This window comes from Centroberyx gerrardi, chromosome 20 (assembly GCF_048128805.1).
Source record: "Centroberyx gerrardi isolate f3 chromosome 20, fCenGer3.hap1.cur.20231027, whole genome shotgun sequence".
Classification (NCBI taxonomy): Eukaryota; Metazoa; Chordata; class Actinopteri; order Beryciformes; family Berycidae; genus Centroberyx; species Centroberyx gerrardi.
Genome location: NC_136016.1, coordinates 7787347 through 7810000, shown reverse-complemented (window position 1 = coordinate 7810000; position 22654 = coordinate 7787347). Strand labels below are relative to the sequence as shown.

Here is a 22654-nt window from a genome sequence, read left to right as displayed (position 1 = left end):
ATGGTCAGCAGCCGCAACACAGTTCGCCAATGAGTAATTATAGAAGGCGCTGCGAACGAGTAATTAAGTAATTGTTACATCTGACACACAACATGTTTTGGCGGGCGTAGGTGTGATGTTGAGGGCGGGCGTTTTGTGCTGTTTTATCATACTTCACATTTTTTCCCCAGTATAAATAAGATTCTGTGCCGGATTTAAGGACTTAGTGATTATTTCTGCCCTGTATATTGCAGAGCATCACCCCTAAATGTTCAGCATTACTGCAGGAACCTTTAAAATGCCATGTTAAGATTGAGGTAGCAATAAAAGTTTCATGTTATTAAACCCTGCTCTCTGCAGGTGTTTAGATGTCCTATTAGAGGGCTGAAAATGCTCCTTCTCGGACGAGGCCGGGTCTACATATCACAGAAATCCAGCCGATTCGGAAAGGCTTTTTTGTGGGATAACAAACAGCGATATTGCCTCTCGTATATATATGTTGGACCGGGGCAATTTCACTGCAACAGAGAAAATATTTACTTCTAAGAAGCGGTCTCCGAGGTGAAATCTAAAGTCCTGCTGCGGCTCCGTGATGGATACCGGCTTCATCCTTTATGGCCTTCCACTGGCTTTTTTGGCTACCCTTGTGTGGGCTGTAAATTGTTCATTGTGATATATTTAACATGCTGTCACAACGCTGTTAACTAGACAGGTAGGCCTGTGTGTGTATAAGAATTAGGTTTATTTACTGGGTTGAGTTACTGAAATGAACCGCGGGGTGCTGTATTTCTCTCCAAAACAGACCCGGGCTTTGAATGATGAAACGCATAGGCAGAGTGTGCGGTGGCTATTGATGTGTAATGCCCTTGGACTGGAGCCAAAACGGTGAAATGGAATGAAAGGAAAGCAGTCACACCCCTGTTAACTCAAGGTTGTATTTCACAGCGGCTATATCTGTCTGCGTTGTCAATGCCGCGCTTAGTAAATGTGCGCTTTGTGTCCGCCGCAACGTTCAGGACGTCTAAATCACATCTGCCCGTCGACTTTGAGGGTCCTCACCGGTTTGCCGGGTTCTCAAGGCCGACGTGCTATGTCATGACTTACCCGCGACTGTTTAGACGGGAGGAGGATGGTGTTTTGGCAGCCGCTCGTAAACACAACCGGAGAACGAGCCCCAGTGATTGGGACCCCTGCCAGCTCATAGAAGTGGCAGCTGATCATCCTCGGTTAATAGGCCCTCATAATCCTGTGTGAATGTCTTATGTTGTCCCCCGAGACGCGCCGGAGGAAGGCCGGTATTTGCAATCAGTGCGCATTAAGAGCTGACAGTTTAACTGCTGCTGCAACTGTAATAAACCAGCCCACTGTTTGCACTGTGAATGGAGGCAAAATGGCAACTGTATACTGCAAAGTGTTTTTGTCTCTAACAATTACCCTCTCTCTTTCTCTGCTGCCGCCGCGTCTCATTGCCACAGGAGGTAGAGGTTAGTGGCTGTTTTGTAAATGTGTCTTGTATACTTTTTGTCTTTCTTTTGACATCTCTCTCTTTAACCGAAGCGATGGGAAAACCTTTTAAGTTCTTTCAGGCTGCAGATGTTACCTGTCCAGTCCTAGCTGGAGCAAATCCTACACTACCAGTCAAAAGTTTGGACACACCACATTTTTCTTTATTTTTAAGTATTCTTTAAAATAGTAAAGACATCAAAACTATGAAATGCCACAAATGGAATTATGCAGTGACCAAAAAAACTATCTTATATTTTAGATTCTTTAAAGTAGCTGCCCTTTGCCTTGATGGAAAGACAAAGGCTTTGGAAAGAAATTCATACATAGGATCAACTTCACTATTTATATTTGTCTAAGAAACAAATTTCAAGCATTTAAGCGTAAGCCTTTAGATCAAAATGGCTTTAAGAGAATGAAAAACATAATACATTCAATCAGGTGTGTCCAAACTTTTGACTGGTAGTGTATGTGTCTTCTTTTTAGACTCACAGCAATCAATTCTCTCCAATGACAATAAATATGAATACAAGAACTATCCCTTTAATGCCTTACTCCACTTACAATATTTAAAGTGCCTTTGGCTAGAGTTGTGCAGTTTGACTTGAGAACTCAGTCTTATTTGTCCCCTGAGTAGAATAAGACCAAGCTAAACTTAACAGACCTGATCCTCGGGGTCCGCGCTGGGCCTCTTGCCGAGTAGTAACCGCTTTATAGTTGATCTTCTCTGTCCTGACACAGTGAGAAATGGGTCAGAATGGATACAGACGGGGATGTTGAATTTTTATTATAATTCCAGCCAACACCACCAGGGACACAATCTAAAAACCAGAGTTAGTTTGCAAATATTCCCTCTGCAACAGTGCGGGAGCTAAGATAGTCCAAATCTCTTTAAGAGATACATTTAAGCTCTCCACTTCTTGCCTTGGCCATTTACTTTCAACATTAGAGAATGAAAATATCTCTGTTGGATAAAAATGGAAGAACAGTTTAGTGTGAAAAGCACTCAAATTTCATGGGAGATTTTTTTTGTTACAGTAATTTGCTTCCAGCTCACTTGCCTCTTTTAATCATTTTAAGTCCAGCATCTCTATTCAACATACCATCTGAACGTATTTGAAATGGGAAAGTCGTATTCAAATTTGAATTGTCATTCATGGGCTGTAGCAAAGTTATATTATTCTGCATGTCTGTCATCTTGCTTCGTGATTTATGCTCTTCTGAATTCTTATTAAGCACAAGTGCAAGAGCGGTCTACCTCTACTGTGTTGCCTGTTCAGCCGCCAGGCGGGTAAAATGGATATTTGTTTGTAGGGTCTGGATGTGCTTTTCTTCTGGTAACAATAACCATGAATTATCAAGGCCATTCATGCAAATGTAATTTCTCTCTAGGATGACTACATCAAAAATTTGGAGGAGAGCACGGGATCTGATGAAAGTAAGTGAAAGAAATGATTATACCTGGTCGTATTTATATTTAATGATTATACCTGGTCATGTTTTTCTTTGGGAATAGATATAAAGGGCAAACAATATTCAATATTGAAGTGTGTGTATTTTCCACGTACTGCCTATGTATACAGTATTGTACTGTGTGCTGACAGTGATCTCAAATGTTTGCAAAGACTTTCACAGTTCAATACTTACAATATTAAATGGCCTTCGTTAAGCGACCAGCTCAAACATTCCTCTGGCAAAAGCCTGCGTCGGTTGAGATGCTACCAGCATAATCAATGCTAAGTGCTTTCTGTCTTTATACATCGGCTCTAGCCAATGAAATTCCCCTTGTCAAAGGATGGCGCACAATATTGAAGTGCTGGCTTCCTTTAATTGCAGCCGGTGGCTGAGGTCATCCAGTATCTAGTGAGCATTGGTCCAGGTTGTCAGAGCTGGTGGGGGGAACAGTGTTGTGATCCAGGAAGGAGAGACTGAGCCTTCAGTCTGATCCATTAGTGGCTATCCCAGGTTGAAGAGCCTGCTATAATTGCCTCTGTTGCTGAGGGCTGAGCTCAGAACTCCCACCAGGCTCCATTTACCTCCATGGGGTCTGTTCTTGAAAAAAAGACACAAAAAAAACACCAGTCTTCAGACTTTTAGGAAATCAACTGTGGAGGAGGCATGGAGAGTATGTGAATAAGCTCTAACAGTTTTAAAGTACTTAGTGCCGTGTTTTTTTTTGCGTTGTATTGAGATCAAAAGATATTATATAACGTGAAGTGTGAATCATTTAACAGGTTAGGCTATACATTGCTATTCATACATGTGGTAGTGAATTTGCCAGGCCCGGAGGGTTCGCAGTGTGCTCCTGCTGAGAGGCGAGTGTGGGAGGTCTGGTGTAGCGCCACACCCACACTGCCTCGAAACACATGCAGGACTCGCCTCAAAGGAGCAAGATGAGAGCGGTCCCAGCTCCCAGTATTATCCCAGTCAACTGTTCTTACAACAGGGGGAATAACTAATGTAATCTCAAGAAAACGCCTCGCTTGCTGTAGTGTGGGCGGTGTTCATTTGAATACCATTGATTTCATCCCCATTGCGACTCCCAGTGGGACTAATTCTGCAGACCTAATTGATCGGGGCCCTCTTCATCGCAAATTCAACAAGACAGCAAAAACTCCGGCAAGGTGTACCTGCAGGCCCTGCATGGTACAAAAGACCTTACACGGGACTTCAGAGACCTCCTCTGCCTTTTTAAGTGAGCTGATTGAGATGTCAGCGCTGCCACATACAGCCAGCAGCCTGTTTGAGCGTCATTACAATGTGTTGGAACAAAGCAGCAAAGAGCCCATAGCGCTAAATAAAAAGAGGAGCTGTCATTTTTGACCTTGAAACCCATTCTTTGATCTGATAAATCAAAGTTCTTTAGCGCCTTGAGAAAAATATTGCAAATTGGATCAAGAAATGACTGTGATTTTGTCTCCTTTGTAACACAACTTCAGAAAACTACAAAGCCACCAGGTATTGCAGAATGAATTAGATGCGATCGCATTAACTTGTTTGTCTCATCCTTCGTAATTCTAAGTAGTTAAATAATTTTATAGCTCCGTTGGTGTTAAGCGAAAAGGTGCGGGCCGCTTTAACTCAGAGCTTACCAATTAAATCTAATGGTATGAAATAGTCCTCTAACTTGACAGTAATTGCAGATCCAGTTGAAACTAATTCACTTACGACTGTCAAACGGTCCTGTCTTTTGTTCAGCGCTTTTAATATTTCTGTCAGAATGAAATCAAAATCTCTTTTGGTTCAGTGTGCGGCCATTTCTCTGCAGTCGAATAATAGGTCTTTAGCAGACTTCTTTGTCCGACGCAGCTGAAGTGCTTTATCTAATGCGCACTGTGACAATTTGAATGTAAAACAAATGGCTGATGAAAGCCTTTGATGGAGCACCCTGTCCACCGGCGAGGTGCCATGCTCAACAGAGAATTCAGAGCTGTGATGTGAACACAGGAGAGATTTTTACTCTTGGATGAGACGGCAGCCCTCCAAACAGCGGTTTGATATGTTTTTGATCGCAGTGCAATAATAATCTGTGAGAGATGGGGTGTAGGCTCGGTGCAGTCCCGTCCCCTTTGTTGACATGATTACAAGAGGATTTAAAAGCCATAATGGCTCTTACACATCCTGGTCCTGCACTGAATTCTCAAAACAGCAGGACGTAAACAACAGCCGGGCGAGACGGCGCGGTGGAAAACTCGCACTTGATCTTTAATACAAATTAAATCTCCTGTTTGGATTTAATTTTGTATCCCTCCATGCAGGATGTAGGAGTTCTATATGAATATGAAGGACACGTTTGGTTTTAAGCTGCTGCTTGGAGACAGACTTGAAGGAGGCTGCTAAGAGCGCTCATAAATACATGAGAGCAATGAGAGAGCTGCAGATCACCGTCCAAAACTATTATCAACATGCTGGGCTTTGTTTCTATGGGAACATAGAGCAACTTAAATTAGGTTGAAGCTGTTGGAAGCGAGCACATCCTCAGCCTCTGAATGTGGAATCCCAGCATCTGCCTGCAGGTGCTGCAGCTCAGTCCAAAAACGTGATTATATGGAGAAACAATCATTTTCTATTTCTAAAAGCGTTATGCACCTTTCTTAAAATACACTGTTTCCTTAAGTTGCATAGTTACACATCTACTCGTGAACATTTTTCCTCCAAATGACACATGTAGGGAACATTTGCGATGCATTTATTTACATTCTTCCTCATATATTCAGTCTTGCATGGATCACTGCACACACTCATATTCACAAACTGTGTGACTGGACAGCAGCTACTGCAGCTGCTCAATGGACAGAGAAAAACAAGATGACACAGAAGAAAGTGGACATATTTTAGTTCCATTGCACCACTCAGCAGAAACCATTGAGTTTGGTTCCTTGCCTCCATTAAAGTTTACGGTCCATGATTGGAACCCGTGTTAAAGCAAGGACATTTTGAAACCTTACTATCATAGCCACTAACCACCAATAAAATCTACAGTGACACTCACTGGCCTTTACACACACCTGAGGGAAGCCTCAGGAACACCTGAATGATGACTTCACCAAGAAGAATTAATGCGGTCATTTGGGGCACAGTGAAAATGTTTTATGCCTTTACTTTCTTTTATGGTGAGATAGTCTAAAGCATATGTGTGGCGACAGTGAGATAAAGTTTTGGGGGGTTTCTTTTGCTGGCAATTCATCTGATTTGTGTCTCATATCAAAAGATCAATATGAGACAAATGTACTGTCACCCTCAGATTCGGGGTATTCTTCAGCCTTTGGGTTAAATCGTGACAGATCGGCGTACCTATCAGAACAGATTAAGTGAATAAAAGTCAAGTGGTCACAAAATCATTTTTATGGAACAACTGTTTCAAGTTTATGAGCTATCCGCATCGCCAGACTCTGCCAAGCCCTGAATGCAACATCTTTGGCTTTTATAATGAGATTTCATTGTGCTGTAGTTTTCTACCCTAATGTTCAATTTAGCTCGAGTTCGATTTAGATAAATTGATTGTAACACAAATGAAATGAACAGCAAGAATAGACCGATTCTGTGGCGCGCACAGCCTCCTAGCAGTATTTTGGATTCCCTTGGAGTTGTCTTGTCATCCTCAAGCCCCTGAAGCTCTACTCCTCCCTCGCACTTCTCTCCTGTAGCGCCCAAGTATCACCTAGTCGCCGGATTTGCAGGGATCTGGCCGGCGGCCACCTTGTCTGTTGACCGTGTAGACTACAAAGCAGCTGCTTAAAGCTGACTCAGGATTTCACAGCTTAAATTTCTCTCACCGACCATGGCTTGTCACTCACTCTTAAATTCGTCTGAGCCCGTGTGTTTTTTTTTTTGTTTGTTTTTTTTTCCCGATGCCTCTCCTGCAGAGAGTAAATGCAATGGGACAGCCTGCCATCCACTTTCATGTGGCATTGACCACTGGCTGTGGAAGGTGGAGGACACAACGCTATTTCCATTTCAGCCTATCAGTGGAAAAGAGGTTGGCATTGAACCATTCAACTCTCTTAAGAGAGAGAAATGCAGGGGGAGAGGACAGAGAGAGAGAGAGAGAGAGAGAGAGAGAGGCAGAGAGAGAGAGGGAGAGAGATGGCAAGCCGGGGAGAGATAGTGATGGGTTGACATGGGGGAAGTGAGATGTGACAAGCAGGGAGAAAGAGATGCTCAATCAGTGCTGTCAGGCTCTCTAGCAATCAGAGAGACAGCCATGGGAGACCGCATGCAGTGCTATTGACGAGGGGCTGCCTTGCTAATGACAGCCAGGCTTCCATGTGTTCGGCAGTGCTGACTGTAAAATCAATGAAGTCATTTGTGAGCGCTGCCAGATTATTTTTCATAACACATTTCATCGTGAATGTTGTTTTTTTTTACACCTGTGCAAAAGCTTGTTTTTGTGACAAAAAGGCAAGATCCTTTTAAACGCCGTAAACTTATAGAAGCTGATTATTTTAGGTGATATCTGCTTTCCCTTTCGGGCGCTTGCTATCAATCTGTTGCAGACGCGCTCCCTGTCAAAAATAAAAACGACAGGAAACAGCTGGAAGCTCTGTATTTCTCTCATTGAGCTGACACAAAGCAGTCTGCCGCGCGGAGGAGAAAGCAAAACCTCCACAGCTGTGATTGACACCTCTGGATTTGAGTTGTTGCTGCATCTGCTTTGTGTCTGCAGCTGTGGACACCACCAAGGACCCGTGCCAGAAGGTGAAGTGCAGCCGCCACAAGGTGTGCGTCGCCCAGGGCTACCAGAGGGCCATGTGTGTCAATCGGAAGAAACTGGAGCACAGGTGGGTGGAGCCCGTCCGCGCAGGCGCAGCACCCCGACCGAGCTATTTCAGGCCCGCCATCGGAGGGAGCTTCATTTTGCATCCCCCCCCCCCCCCCCCCCCCCATGGTTGGAGAACTATTGATTAAAGCTAACAGTGCCGGAGCGTGCCGTGAGTCAGGAGTGATGTCATTTCAGCTGCAACACTCATGCTGAGCTATGATTAATTAAGTAGGTGGATGGAAGGTGATAAAACCCAAGGCTGACATCCCTTGCACTGCTACAGTTATGCTTGCAATCATAACAACTACGGGCCTATCAGACAGCAGGCACAGACACTAGTGGACCCCATACTACAGCATGAATTCCCTTCTATGGTCTGGCCGGTCATTCAGCGTATTATTGGAGTGTAGGTTATGGTTTCAAACACCGCCTCCCCTCACAATAGACCTTTCAGTTTTCTACAATAACCCTCACTGAAAAGCATTTATCTATCCCCTCGCACATTCATTCCACTTTTGACTGAAAAAAGAAATGAGCGGGGGTTGCAATCTGAAAAGAATTAATGGAGTGAATTATTACTACCTGCGAAGTCTATCTGTAGCGACAGGCATTTATCTTTTTCAATAAAGAGCTTCATTTACGGAGTCACTCCGGAGACGAGAGAGACTGTGTGGAATAATGGGTAATAAGCATGAATGCAAGCATACTAAACCATCCCAGCGCCATTAAGCAACGGCCTCCGAAGCAGCGCTGAATATGAAGCCATTCGCCATGTGAGAGTATGGGAAATTATTTGGAGTTTTGCATCCAAACATTATCAGATAGATTATGGCTGTCTGGTAATTATGATCTTTGCAGAATTGTCTTGGTTTGTTATGGCTTTGCTGCAGGTTTCAGGGAAGTGATGGAGGATGATACAGTTGCACGATAGTCAAGTTGGTCTTTGCTCTTGGTAAGCAGGTTAAATATGAACTATTTCTCTCCTTTTCTTTTCCTCAGAGTCAGACAGGCAGAGCAGGCGAAGGCCCATGACAGCAGTTGCAAGCCTTGCCCTGTAGCTGCCTCCACACCAGTATGCGGCACTGATGGACACAACTACGCCTCCGAGGTAAAAAACAAACAAACAAAAAAAAAACTCTACGCCAGCATCTCTCTTTACACCCATCCACACTCTTTAACTTGAGCTAATTTTTCTTTTTGCTTTATTACCGCATTCTATCACCATAAAAATGGGGGGGGGGGGGGGGGGGGGAGAAAGGGAAAGTGCCCGTGTCATCATCTTAAATGATGAGAGGAGCTCAGTCAAGTGCTGTTTCCTGCTGTGCTGACATATATGTGAGTGCAGCAGGCCGGCGCGGTTCATCACTGCCAGCGGGAGGACGAGCGCAGCGGCTGAACGCGGGGCCGCGTGATTAATGACTGACGCGGCTTTGAGCGGCGTCACCCCCGTACACACTGGCCGCTGCCGGGATGCTTTATTGATTTATGTATAGTTTTTAATTTTGACCTTGCATGAGAAGACAGTGGAAAATGACAGCTCACTCTCTCGCCCCCCTTCTCTCGCTAAGCACAGTGTCTCGTCTGAATGAGCAATCTCTTTTTCTGCGGTCACCCCCATAAATATTTTAACTGCATCCCATGCCTCGGCCTCTCCCCCCCCCCCCCCCCCTCTCTCTCTCTCTCTCTCTCCTGACAGTGTAAGCTGGAGCAGCAAGCCTGCCTCACAGGCAAGGACCTGAGTGTAAAGTGCGCCGGCCTTTGCCCTTGTGCCACCGCCTCCATTCCCGTCACAAACACCGAGGCCAAACATGGCAAGTGCCTCTTCTTCACCTCCCCATATTTATGCATCGGACTTTTGGCATCGCTCACCTTGCCTGTCCACATGTGTCTGTTGTTCCCTGTATGTCTCAAGGACCTAAGGAAAGCTAGTTTACATTGGTGGCTATACACAGCATGCTACGGAGCTCTCTGCAGGATTATAGGACTCCAATTTCCTCACAGAAGCCATGAATACAATGTTTGCTGTTGGGGATCAATAGTCGCCAATTTCAGAGATTAGGGTTAGCCAAATATCCCCCCTGTGATTAAAATGGTCTTTCAATCATGTAGTAATTAATTATTCAGAGTATACACTATCTATCATTGCAGCCAAACAGTATTGATTGTCCATGGCTCTTGGGCATGTGAAAATGCCAATTGATCAAACGGATGAAATGTAACCCCTGTTTTTCATCTGTAGACTGGAATAAGTGCTTAGCCTGAGACCGAACGTGGATTTCTATTGGATAACAGCAAATTGCCGTGGCACAGTTAATTGCGAAATTATGTTTCCTTTGATTACCAGATCATACACATATAAATCACAGTATGAAAATCCAATACTGTACCTCAACAGATTTCACTGACAAAGTGAGTCAGCCTCACAGCGAGGGAACCCAGCCGTTCCCGCTGTGCCTTTCATTCTGTTCTTTGTGCGTCAGTGGGAGTGGTAGAAAGCGATCCTGAGCCCCTGCCTGCCTTTGGGTAGGTGAGTCAGATTGCTGTTGAGTGCGTGCCAGTGTGTGTTTGAACATTGGGATTCCCTTTTTCCCCCCTCAGAGAGCTGCACCGGCCAGGACCTGGCAGACCTGGGCGACCGCCTGAGAGACTGGTTCCAGCTCCTTCATGGAAACGCGAAGCAGAACAACTCTGGCAAGCCCGGAGCTGGCACCGCTTCAGGTTAGAAACAGGGGCGACTACTCACAAAGCTGCTTTATTCTCTACTGCCTCCACACTTACAACTCAATTGTCTACACAAGGAAATACACTGGCAATAGAAAACCCATTGGAAATAGGAATGCATGCATTTCTAGGCAAAATGTATAGAGAATTCCTTCACATTTGGATCGTACAGAAGTAAAGGCAAATTTACTTAGAATGTACAATATGTCTGACAGTGCTGGACAAGAGCCTGGTAGCCAGCTGCAAGGACTCCATTGGCTGGATGTTCTCTAAGCTGGACACCAACAGTGACCTCTATCTGGACCACGCTGAGCTGGCTGCCATTAACCTGGACAAGTACGAGGTCTGCATCCGACCTTTCTTCAACTCCTGCGACAGCTACAAGGATGGGAAGGTCTCTACGGCCGAGTGGTGCTTCTGCTTCTGGAGAGAAAGTGAGTAAAAGGGATCTTTTTTGTCAGAAGCAGCGAGGAGAGCAGAATCTATTTTGAGCCACATTATAAACGGGTGAATTAATAGCAAGATTACATCACTCGAAAAATACCCTCGCTTTCCGTTGCTTCTCGGAGAGCATGCAGTATCCCCGCATCTTTGCGCTGTAAAATGTTTGAAATAGCGTTTAATATTGAAATGTGGGATATATTGAGAGCAGAGTTCTCTTTTTCAAGGAAGAAAACAATGAAATGCTTGTTTCATTTGTTAGGTGCATAAAAGTTTCAAGCACATTACCCTCGTTCCATGGTGACATGGAGAATTTCCATCATTAGGAATTCCTCAGTTGAGGCAAAAATATTCACAGAGTTAAGATAAAAATATCTAGGTGTGCCTGAGAGATCCAGCCGTGAATGAAACTCAGTTTTCAAGCCAGGCTCCTAACATTTATGTGTACTTTATGTGTGATGAGATTTAAAATGAGCAGGTGTCTCTAAAGGTGTTCAACCTATACTCACAAGGCTATTTCAACTATGCACAGTTAACACAGCAGCAATGGCACCATTTGACCTTCGCTTAGCACATTGTAGATACATTTTGACCAAATATATTCATGGGACTTAACTTATTTGCATGCTGCCTCTCCCATTGATCGAGCATTTAACCCATCAAAGCCATGCCGGCGATTACATGGATCCACTCATCAATTATTCATTACTAGCTGGTGATATTTGGAGCGTACTTTAAATAAATTGCATGCTTCACCACTGGGCCTTAATGTAGTAATAACGGTATCATGATGATGATGAATTGGAACTCGAGGTCCTATTATATATATAGAAAAGTGATGACAGGTAATATATGAGGCTTTTTTCTTTGTGAAGGACTTGACAAGGAAGTCTCATCTGAGGCTTGATGAGAGCTGTCGGTCACCATGTCCTGTGAATTCATCTGTAAATCTGTGCATGCGCTCTACAGCCGAGCAGCCACACAGAAACTCTGAAGAAGACCAGGGGATGGGTTACCGCCTGGGGGGGGGGGGGGGGCACCGGAAAGTGTCTCTCTTTGTTTCTTTCAAAGAGAACCAGCTCATTCTTTGTCATTCTCCGACGGCATCCGTACGCTCTTTCGCCGAGCTCTCGACAATCGATGAGGCTCCGAGGGAATGAAATATAAGACTTCTTAAACAAATCAATACGGGGCAAAAAGTGTAATTATGAAGAGCATTGATTGAGATAAAGTTGGGGAGAGCGGCTCTAGGTATTGCCTGTCATCACTTTTCTTGTTTTATTCTCGCAGAGCCACCGTGCCTCGCCGAGCTGGAGAGGATCCAAGTGCAGGAGGTGGCCAAGAAGAAGCCTGGTAAATACGCCGCATTCCTCACAGCCGAAAGTGAAGTTGACTTTGGTGTCTGTCACAGAATAAGCTGCGCTGCGTGACTGAAATGTGGCTGTGCATCGGTGTGCTTGCCTCATTCACGCACCCACACCTGTGGAAGGAAAGTCAGAGAGAGAGTGGCAGCTTGACAGGTTTATTCGATCTGCAGGTTGGGAGCCAAGGAACTCAGAATCTGGATGATTAGTGAGTTTTATAGTGTTGAATATTCATGATTATGTTAATACAGATAGAATATAATAAAGCTATTGGTCAAAAGGTATAAGGTTATAGAACAAGATACCAATGATAATTATAGTTCTCGCGCTTTAAGGAGATGCGTAATAAGAGGTGAGCACCTTCTTCTAGAACAGTGATTCTCAACCCCTTTCATATCAAGGACCCCTAATTTTACTCCACATTAGGGCCACGGACCCCCATTTAATGAGATTTTGTCTCTTTGACCCAAATCTGAGAATATTTTTATTGTTAGATATGATTTTGTCCAGAATTCCATGACTGTCTGTATTGTAGGTAGAGAGATAACAGTGAAACTATGATCAATACAGTCATTCTTCTACATTCTCTAATTGTGTTAACTTCTTGTAAATGGAATAATGGTGAAGTTTAACGATTCACCAATTTGCTGGGGACCCCCTGGAACCCCTTCAAGGAGGATTCGGGCATGTGCACACCCCGAGCTCACAGTTCAGCGAGAAACACACAAGATATTACTTTTAGAGTTTCGTCTTAGTGAAGCAGATTCAGTATTCTTGAGTTTTAGGTCAAAGGTTACATGTTAAGTGAGCATATAGGGATGCTGCTCTCAGCACAGGAATACCTTTGGGTCCGTAAAATAAAAATGAATCTGTGTGCATCTGTTCAGCAGTTAGCCGCGTCCTGCGCTAGCCGGCTGGCGTGTGCCTCCACCCCTCCGCGCAGTGCGTCTGGGCGTACTTGTGTAACAAGGTGCCTGCAGCAAGCAGGCGAGTGGCTGGAGGAGGCTCATTAAACAGATCACAAGCACACGGCCGGGATTAGGCCCTAATCAGCCTGGGGGATTAGGGGGCAGCGCTGGCTTTGGGAGAGAGCAAGGCTAAAACGCCCGCTTGGCTCCCCGGCTCTCTGAGCGGCCCACGCTATCTAACCGGCATACGCAATGTACAGCACGGCTTTTCTGTCTCCATCTCAAAAAACCCCAAGATATGTTCTCCAATCCTTGTCTCATTCCTTGTATTTTCTAGTTTTTCGTGCAGGGGGGCGGGGGGTGGGGGGGGGGGGGGTGGGGGGGGCGGTGGGTGTTAGAGAACATCACTTCACAACGAATGTTAAGTCGCAGTCGGATTTGACAAGAGAGTCCTGGGGGAGGCTGGAACACTGGAGCTCCGTCACCAGGCTGTCACTGCATTTTTACATGCCACTCTCACGGCATAAGGAAACATACGCTCAGGCAACATGTGAATACACATGCTCAGCCCATGTATGGTTGTGTAAAACAAACAGGGAGCCCCCTCCTCTCTCTCTCTCTCTCTCTCTCTGTGGTATTCTCCGCCAAAAGAGCTCCCTCTCTATCCTGACTGATGGTCTTATCACAGGTTCACTAAGGCATACTGGCATTCTCATTTATGCTGCACTTATCTCAAGCATCAGTGTGAGGCAGCTATGTGTGCTGAGGGTATAAATATTTAACAACTAGGTGCGTGTGCGCGCGTGTGTGTGTGTGTGTTCACGTGCCCGATCCTTTGCAGGGATGTACATTCCCAGCTGCGATGAGGACGGCTACTACAGGAAGCTGCAGTGTGACCAGAGCCGGGGAGAGTGCTGGTGCGTGGACCAGCACGGTGGAGAGATGATGGGCTCCAGAATCCATGGCAACCCCGACTGTGGTAAGAGAGGGGGGTTTGGAGATAATGGCAGAAACCCACCCTGTTCAAAAATCACCTTGAAAATACGTGAAACCCCGCGTTTTCCATAACAATCCCCCCCCCGCGTGTTTCTCCTTCCCAGACGACGTGGTGGGATACTCCGGAGATTTCGGGAGCGGAGTGGGATGGGAGGATGAAGAGGAGAAGGAGGCGGAGGACAACGGGGAGGAGGCGGAAGAGGAGGAGGAGGAGGGAGAGGCCGACGATGGAGGATACATCTGGTAGGACTGACCCCCCCCCACCCCCACCCCCAACACACACACGGAGAGCCAAGACACAGCTGCTGGCCTAAACGACGCGGAATGACTCTCTCCTCACAGCAAAGGATTCTGGGATTGGGCTGGGGAGGCATGGAATCGTGTATCATCCTATTGGGGGATCTGTGGTGCTGGGCAGGTCCAGCGGTGAGATGAGCAGTTTTTTGTCTTAGATATGTGTATTTGCTTCATTCTTTTCTCTGTTTTATGAGCAACAGAGCTTCATGTTTTGCCGTCCTGGAAAAGCGGGACCCACTGACTACTGCGCCATAGGTATAGTCCATCAGAAACCCTATCTGTCCAACCCTCATCTATGCATATAGAGATTAATTTTCCATTGTGAACAATTGCTTGAGCATTAGAGCCACTGTCCCACTGGAATGACTAGAGATCTGAGTTCCAAACTGTTCAGTGCAACGTGGTTATGTATTTCATAACAGATTCTGTATATAAATCCTGTGTCAGTGATCTGAGAAGCAAGTCCAGATTACTAAGGTTTGAAGCTACCTTTATGATAAAGGTGTATCCATGTGCACAGCTCTCAACAGTTTTTAAACCTTAGATGCTTTATCAATTATGTGAATAGACACGATACGGGACTTCAGTGTCCTGTTGGATTACTTTTATTGAAAACCTGTAGAATGTACGTTACTGTCCCATGAAGCACCTAGAAACCACTAGTCGCTCTCTCCTCCCAACTGCTAACTCTGAAATCACGTCAAAGAATGTGCCACAACAATGTTTTATTCTGAGTATGCTACTTGAAACTGTATTTTTGTGTTTATAAAAGTGTGTGCGTTACTTGAAGTTCTGTGTGTATACTTGAATTCCCACTGAAATGTTTTTTTTTTCTATGAGAAAATTGTTGCCATTTCTTCATCCATTGCTATTGGTAGGCCAGACATTTGGTTGTTTTTAGTATTGCATGTTAGTGAACAAGAATGTACTTCTAGGCTGAGCACTTTACTATTAAAGGCAATGGGGCCAAGCTGTGTTGTATTGTTATTTCACCTATCTGCTACACCCACGCTACCAGCTTCCTCCACATTTATGCAATAAGGTCAAATAAATCTATTCCGACTAATTCAGGGAAGAAAATTAGCAACCAGGGAGAAAATTAGGATGAGTTTGTGGCTAGTATGCCGCTAAGTTTGCACACTTCTTCCTTGGATATTTAATGATGAGTATTTTTGCAATCATGTGACCAGATAATGAGAAGAAGCTCTGCCTTCAGGGAAATTAAATGAGTGTGAATTCGCAAGATAAAGCCAGGTTTGTTGGTGCATGATTGTCCTCGATGTAGGAAGGTGGCCAGGAGAAGCCATGTATCATCTACTGCAGTGCTTTTCCCTTTTCCTCTGGGGATCCACATTTTCAAATTTAGCTTGTGAGCCAAAAACTGATTTTGAGCGATAGAATTGACCCTGTTTTGTAAGGCTTCTACCTATCAGATTACAGCACTTTAATCAGCCTACCTTCGATTGCATGGATTTAAGTGTTTTTAAAGCATAACCAGAGTGTGAATACCAATTTTTCATGAATATTTTGGGGACTCATGACCTTTGAGTCCCCCAACCTGGTGCTGGAAACACTGATTGACTTTGCCCACTGAAGTGAGACTTATTACAGCAGCCTTTCACATCAGACCGTGCTTAATGGGGAATTCACACAATACCTTTTCATCATATTAATCTGTAGTCATGCAATCTCCAGCAAAATTACAAAAAATAGTGCAGGTTGAATGCTGCATAGTCCCTATCAGATGGTTCTTTTACTGGCAGATTATTTTTGGTGCTCAGCTGCCACCTCATGCTAGAAGAGCAAATTACAGCAATAGGCTGGCTGCCAAGTGCTAAAATATTATTGAAATGTTTTTCTGGCATACTAGTCTATAACCACAACACGGTGTAAGACCACACCATTACACGGCATATGAATGAGCAAATCTGAAACTTGACTGAGGAAATTGACATTCTGACTGTCTCTCTCCGTCTCTCTGTCTCCTGCCAGCAGGTAGCTTGAGGTGACTCCTGCCTGCGTCATTCACACTTGATTTCTTCTGTCAGGCCTAAAGCATGCGGCAGATGCTGAGCTAATGTTGTCCTTCTTCTGTGACAAGCAGGATACCAGGACTTAAATAATGTACTGGCGCACTTGCCATCCTTAGCATCATTTGAGTAAAGCCTTGGAGGAAAGAGAGCAATGCATTGCTGTCTGAAAACTGATAATAACCCCTTCGAATAATGTCTGAACACGGAATATGAGCATGTCGAGTCATTGCATGAAAAAGACTGATATTGGGATTCAAAACAAAAATGACGTGCTTATTTCAGAGCCATAATTAAGGCTGCGTTTTGTAATACATCGATATTTGAACGAGACCTACTGGTCTTTCTGCTTATGTCGTCATTCAAGTTAAAACCACTCGCACAGAGGATTGTTGAAAATATTTATGTTTTACTCACATGAATACAGTCAGTTATAAATAACTCCAGTAATTTATGCTGCCAGTTCAAGGACATGAACTGTACAAACGTTTACATCTGTATTATACACTATTTACAGCAGTTCAGAGACACTGGTGCAGAGCACTGAAGGAAAAGCTGTTTATGTTTACATGCATACAGTATTCCTGCCAACAGCTAATGTTCCCTGTTTATATAAAAATGGTTTATATATGCATCTTCATATCCTGATCATGAATATCCCTGAAAACATGAAAAAACAGAATATTCAAAATATTACCATGGAAACATGGGATGCAGGAAACTGTAAATGGAATAAAATGTTAACATGCCTGTTTCCAAGCTACCGTATTTCTCATAATCAGGATATGAACTTATCCAGTTTACTGTAAATGGTATATTGCTGTTTACATGCACCAACTCGAAAATGGTATAGTGGAATACAGTATCTGGAATAACACAGGAACATTAATACATGATGACACTCACTGTTGCAAGTGCACTCTCATATCTTTGCAGATAGTCAAAAAGTACGTATCTTGCAGCATTTCAAGCCTATGAGAGTTGGACACTGACAGCCTAAACACTGATTACATATTCATTGTAAATTACAGAAAGCTACAGCAACTTTATCAAACACTTAACCAAAAAGGTCAGTAGAACAAATAAGATTACCTTCATTCTCATAATAATAACAAAAAGTAAACAAATAATGGCTATTCTAGATCAATCAGATCAATTTGCAGTGTCAATTTCACGTTTAAAATAAATATTGCATTAGATGCCTAGCATGACCCTCCCTGGACCTTAGTTCAGGTTTAGTTCAATTTAGATAACAAATATTAAGCCAAGATAAAAGACACTTAATTTAATGCTTTTCTCTTTAGTAATTAAGTAGATAGTTACCAATAGGAAAAAATAAATACATGAGCACATAAAAATGGTTTCCGTCCTGCCACCACAGCTTTCTGAAGGATGTAACTATGATTTTGTGAGAAAGATGAACAGATTTCAATAAACAGGGTCAAAACAATTCTCTGTACTACTACTACCAAATGCAGTGGAATAAGATCGTCTCTGCTACAATACAGATGGTCACTCTAATTTATTGCTTTGTGACATTTTAAGGGCATTGCATTATTACTAGCTTCATGATATAATTAAGCTCGGGTGGCCATTAATAGCAATATAAATCTTGCATGAACGTTTTATCCTTGAGGTCCATTCTAAACATTTCAAAGTCAAAGATAACCGAGAACTTTCACAATGCTTCAAGTCATTTTGGTCCATACTAGCACATTTCAACCAAATGTGTAAAATCACCTTGGGCCAACACATATTGGAGATGATGTTCCACCTAGTGATCAGTATACCAAAAGAAAACAAGCCAAACACATCAAGACACTGAAAAAGGTGAGCAGCACATTATTCGCAGCACACTCCGCAGTGTGCTGCGAATAATAATAATAATGGACCCAAGTGTCTCTTTTCTGTAAGCCAAAATAAATTGAAGTGCAACTACTCCATCATCTTTGCCTTCATTTGTGGGATGTGCCATCTTTTCCTCTTTTTTTTTTTTTTTTTCTTAGCTTACTCCAAGGGATTTGACATGATTTTGGCTCAGCATTCCTCATGGAAGATATCTTTTGTTGAAGCACAGTCTCTCTTCCCACTAATCCCAAAGTCATTGGCAAAGACTGCATACATCTTTGGCCGAGTGCTTTGAAGGCAGTGGCTGCATGTCATCGGATAAAACGACCTAAAACGAATCCTTTGTGTTAATTTATTTGTCACGAGGAGCAATTTGTCAAATTAATCTTCTTAAAATCTAAACGCAACCATCTTAATCCGATGTACAATAGCCATTGGACTACCACCATAATCATCATCGCTCCTTAATTTTCCAACACTCACTCGCTAATAAATTCCAACTGCGATACTTGGTCCATTCCATATAGTAAATAATACAACATTCACAGTACTTCTCTACATTCTTGCATAAACATATTCTGTCGCTCATGTATTGTAATCAGGTATGATGTAACCTATCAAATATACTATAATTAACAACATGCCAGAGAATTATATAACTCAAGTAATTAATATCACATTAATAACATATACTTAGGACAGTTCACCATGAACCACTTTTAAAAGTTTGCATAGAAACCTTTAAAACCTGATTAAATGTTGTAAGTAATATGAAAAATGGATATGCTCTCTGAAGTAAATGATTTGAAATTTGGACTGATTGACTGAGGCCCTCGCGGCTTTCCGTGGATGATTGCAAGGAGAGAAATTCCCTGTCATCTGTGCAGAAAACTTGCCAGGAAAATCGCTTTTGGTGAGAGCGCAGTCGTCCCACATGTCAGTCAATGTATTGTGATAGCCACCTGAAGCCTTCGCCGTAGCCTTGTTTCTTCAATACGCTGCACATGAAAACCTCCAGCGGTCTGACGTTCTGCTCCTTCAAAGAGACGCTGCCCTGCAGATAAACAGCGTAGATAATGGGGATGATGGCACTTCAGCATTCCTCATTTACAAAAACAACAAGGACACACACACACACACACACGCATAATATATTTGATTTCTGTGATTACAGTGATTTCAAAGAGAGTGTCCATGACATGCTTACCTTTCCAGTGACCTGGCCATCGAGAGCAAAAGCTCCTCTCAGTCCCCCTTCGCTAATGGCCTCTGGACGGTCAATCTTATTACCCAACACCAAGACCGGCACATTGACAATGGTCTCGTCTGATAGGAGAGCCTGGAAACAGGAAGGCAGCAAGTACAGTTAGGGAAGCTGTCCCTTTGATACACAGCAATTGTCAATAATCCACTGTAATAGACAACAATTGTCAGCACTCTGCTGTTGAAATTGCATGTAATCGCAATGTTGATCTTACATCAAGTTCAGTCTTGGATTCTGTGAGTCTGTCATGATCTGCACAGTCTACGAGAAAGACAACTCCATTCACAGCTGGCAGATAGTTCTTCCAAACTCTTCTTGCTATCAACATGGGAAAAAAGCAGTTAGTTACAGTCATTTCGAATTAGCCTACGCTCTAGCAATTCAATATGATACTGACTGCACAGTTTTAGGCTTGAGGCTCTATGCCTTAGTACACATTTGTGGCATGAAGTGAGCTAAGGAGATTTCTCTCAAATGTTAAGATCAGTGTCAAACAAAACATTATTTACTTCAATTTCAAATCTGATGATACTGTAGTGGCACAGTACTTTCTTCCTCAAAGTTAAGGCTACTGCCTCTTGTCCAGCCTGACAACTCTGTGTACAGTCACTAATGTACAATCACACTCTGAACTGACATTCACATATATTCAATATGTTGGTGTGTACTGTTCCATGCAATCAATATTTGGAGTGCCTTAGAATTTGATGTTTACCAAAATCTGTGATGGCAGCTAAAAATGTTGATAACTGTCTGCATGATGATGTACTGTACAGCAGAATGGTCTCACCTTGTACATGTCCTCCAAGATCAAATGTGGTAAATGTCATACCAGCAATCGTCAGCTCTTCAGATGCTTTGAGAAAGAGAAAACAGTAATTTTCATGCCAGTGATTGTATGACGTTCATACAGAAAACACTGTCTCGTTAAAAGCAAACAGGGCTGGGAATCCATGTTGTTTAAAAGTGGGCAATATAATATTATCTACAGTCATACTGCCTATGGATGGCAAGATAGTACAACCTATAGTGTAATATACTATGGTATAATCTTTTGTAGTCATCACTACTAAAAATGTACACAAAAGCTGACCCAAACCCATCTACCTAGGATCTTGCATTACTATTTGAAGCTCCTTACTTGGATGCAGAGTGGGTACATGCTGTCCAAGTCGGTCATCTTTCAACATGTGTAGGAGAGTTGTTTTACCAGCATTGTCCAGGCCCAGGAAAACCAGCTTCCCACTCTTTTTGTATAGACCTGAATGGGACATTTCACAAACGGATCAGAACTTGTCACCAATCCTATGGGTGACAACCAAAAACAGAGTCTTACTCAGTCCTCGTAGAATGGCAGACAGTGCTTACCTAAGAACTGTAAAACACCACTAAACCCCCTGTAGATCCAATCAAATAAGAATGACATCTCGGTGGTCTTTGCCTGGAACAAGAAAGATGTCAGAGCGGTTACCGTTACAGGATATACATCTAATATTACAGTTAGAGATCAGTGACATTACGTATTATTCAACCTGCGCCCGTATTAGGTGGCTAGCAGTTAGGGTAATTGTTAGCAAGATTAACTGTTCACAAAAACTAACCGCACACACTAACTAAACTGCTATTGAATTAGGTGGGTCTTGTGGCGAAGTGAGGTAGTTAATTTAACAAGACATATCACATACATGAGTCGCATACTGGTCAGGTTGGAAGGGTAGGGTTATATCCTAGCCTTAACTAACTAACTTAACGTTGGATAACGTTGCTGGCTAGCAAGATAGCATTAGCAGGCTAGCTAAACCCCTGGCACTTTCTACAGTCTGGCCTCATTTGGGACAGGGTAACATCTGACGAACTAATGACACAACACAAGCTTATTAATAAGAGATATCGATGGCGCAAAACATTTGCTGTATTCTTACACCAACATTACTGTCAAACCGTAGCCAACTTACCCGACGGCACTGACCGGCCCGCTAGCAAGCTATATAGTCGTATCCTTGGAAACAGACAGTCGGAGTCTGGTCGGAGTGATTCCTCCCCACGCAGCAGGTGCAGCTCGCGGTGTAGCAGCGGCCCCGCGCGCCCGGCAACGGTACCACAAGGCATCAAATGACGTTATATTATGTTTATTGCTTACATAGGCTATATTACTTTTATAAAACCATATATAAAACGGAAGAAACACCCTGCTCTACTTTAAAAAGAAACAACACAAATGTCCAATGGTCGTTTCATTTTAATCGATAATAATTAAACAGTAGTAATAATGAAATATTATTCATCCACCAAGCTATATAGCTCTTGAAGAGTTGCTCAACAATGTGGCTGCTAAGGGACACCTAAATCCCAGTGATTTCCACATTTAGCCTACATTACTTTTTAATTTGTGTCACAACTGTTCTTGGATGTGTTAACATTGTAAATCAAGGCCTCTCCTGGCTTATTACTTAATTGCACAGCAGCTTCCTTTGTGACTCAATCAGTCAATTAGAACTGAGGACTGGCACTATTTGTTTATAACCAGTTTGTATTGTTAATGTTATGTGTAACTATTAGGCTACATTTCATAAAGAGTAGTCCAAATATGTCTTTTCATAGAGTTTGGCAATTGCGTGGCCTATGCCTACAATGAATTATTGGACCGATCAATGCACAAAATTGTGTGGCCTGTCCAAGATCATATAGCCTAGGCACAGCATGAATTCTTTTTTTTTCTTTTTTCTTTTTCAGCTGGATTAACTCTTTCTGTGCCTGTTTGGACAACACTGTCCCTTTTATCTCCATCTAACTAAGCTTAGGCCTGTGTCACTGTGTGATGTTGAACATGGGCAATACAATACAATGCAATACATAAAACTGTGGGACTGTTGTGGTTTATTGTAGTTTATTTAACAAGTTTCAGATTATACCATCCAATAAAACAAATGATGATAAAGCATAAGAGTGCATGGTCTGACTTTCAGAAGGTGCCTCAATCACACAGAGCTGTTTTGACAATGATAACACCAGACAAGTTAAATGCTACAGTAAATATTCAG

At 43.1% G+C, this 22654-nt stretch overlaps 3 protein-coding genes across 3 annotated transcripts in view; 1 reads left to right on the top strand and 2 right to left on the bottom strand.

The window, feature by feature from the left end:
- The window catches only part of LOC139918454 (testican-2), a 30500-nt gene extending 15091 nt beyond the window's left edge, over window positions 1–15409 (top strand). Inside the window, exons 3-11 of the mRNA XM_078290914.1 lie at window positions 2875–2920; window positions 7649–7763; window positions 8744–8852; window positions 9441–9555; window positions 10343–10462; window positions 10681–10899; window positions 12197–12259; window positions 14020–14157; window positions 14279–15409. Coding sequence (XP_078147040.1) covers window positions 2875–2920; window positions 7649–7763; window positions 8744–8852; window positions 9441–9555; window positions 10343–10462; window positions 10681–10899; window positions 12197–12259; window positions 14020–14157; window positions 14279–14421 — 1068 coding nt within the window. The 3' untranslated portion in view covers window positions 14422–15409. The remainder of the gene's footprint in view (window positions 1–2874; window positions 2921–7648; window positions 7764–8743; window positions 8853–9440; window positions 9556–10342; window positions 10463–10680; window positions 10900–12196; window positions 12260–14019; window positions 14158–14278) is intronic.
- The window catches only part of anapc16 (anaphase promoting complex subunit 16), a 126522-nt gene that overhangs the window by 29101 nt on the left and 74767 nt on the right, over window positions 1–22654 (bottom strand). The window lies entirely within an intron of this gene.
- Window positions 16899–21624, bottom strand: sar1aa (secretion associated, Ras related GTPase 1Aa). The gene is made up of 7 exons (XM_071907762.2): window positions 21569–21624; window positions 20982–21054; window positions 20755–20874; window positions 20404–20469; window positions 19828–19931; window positions 19557–19688; window positions 16899–19403 (listed from the first exon to the last, which is right to left on the bottom strand). The coding sequence occupies exons 2-7, from the start codon at window positions 21037–21039 to the stop codon at window positions 19287–19289; spliced, it is 597 nt and encodes a 198-aa protein (XP_071763863.1). The 5' UTR covers window positions 21040–21054; window positions 21569–21624; the 3' UTR covers window positions 16899–19286.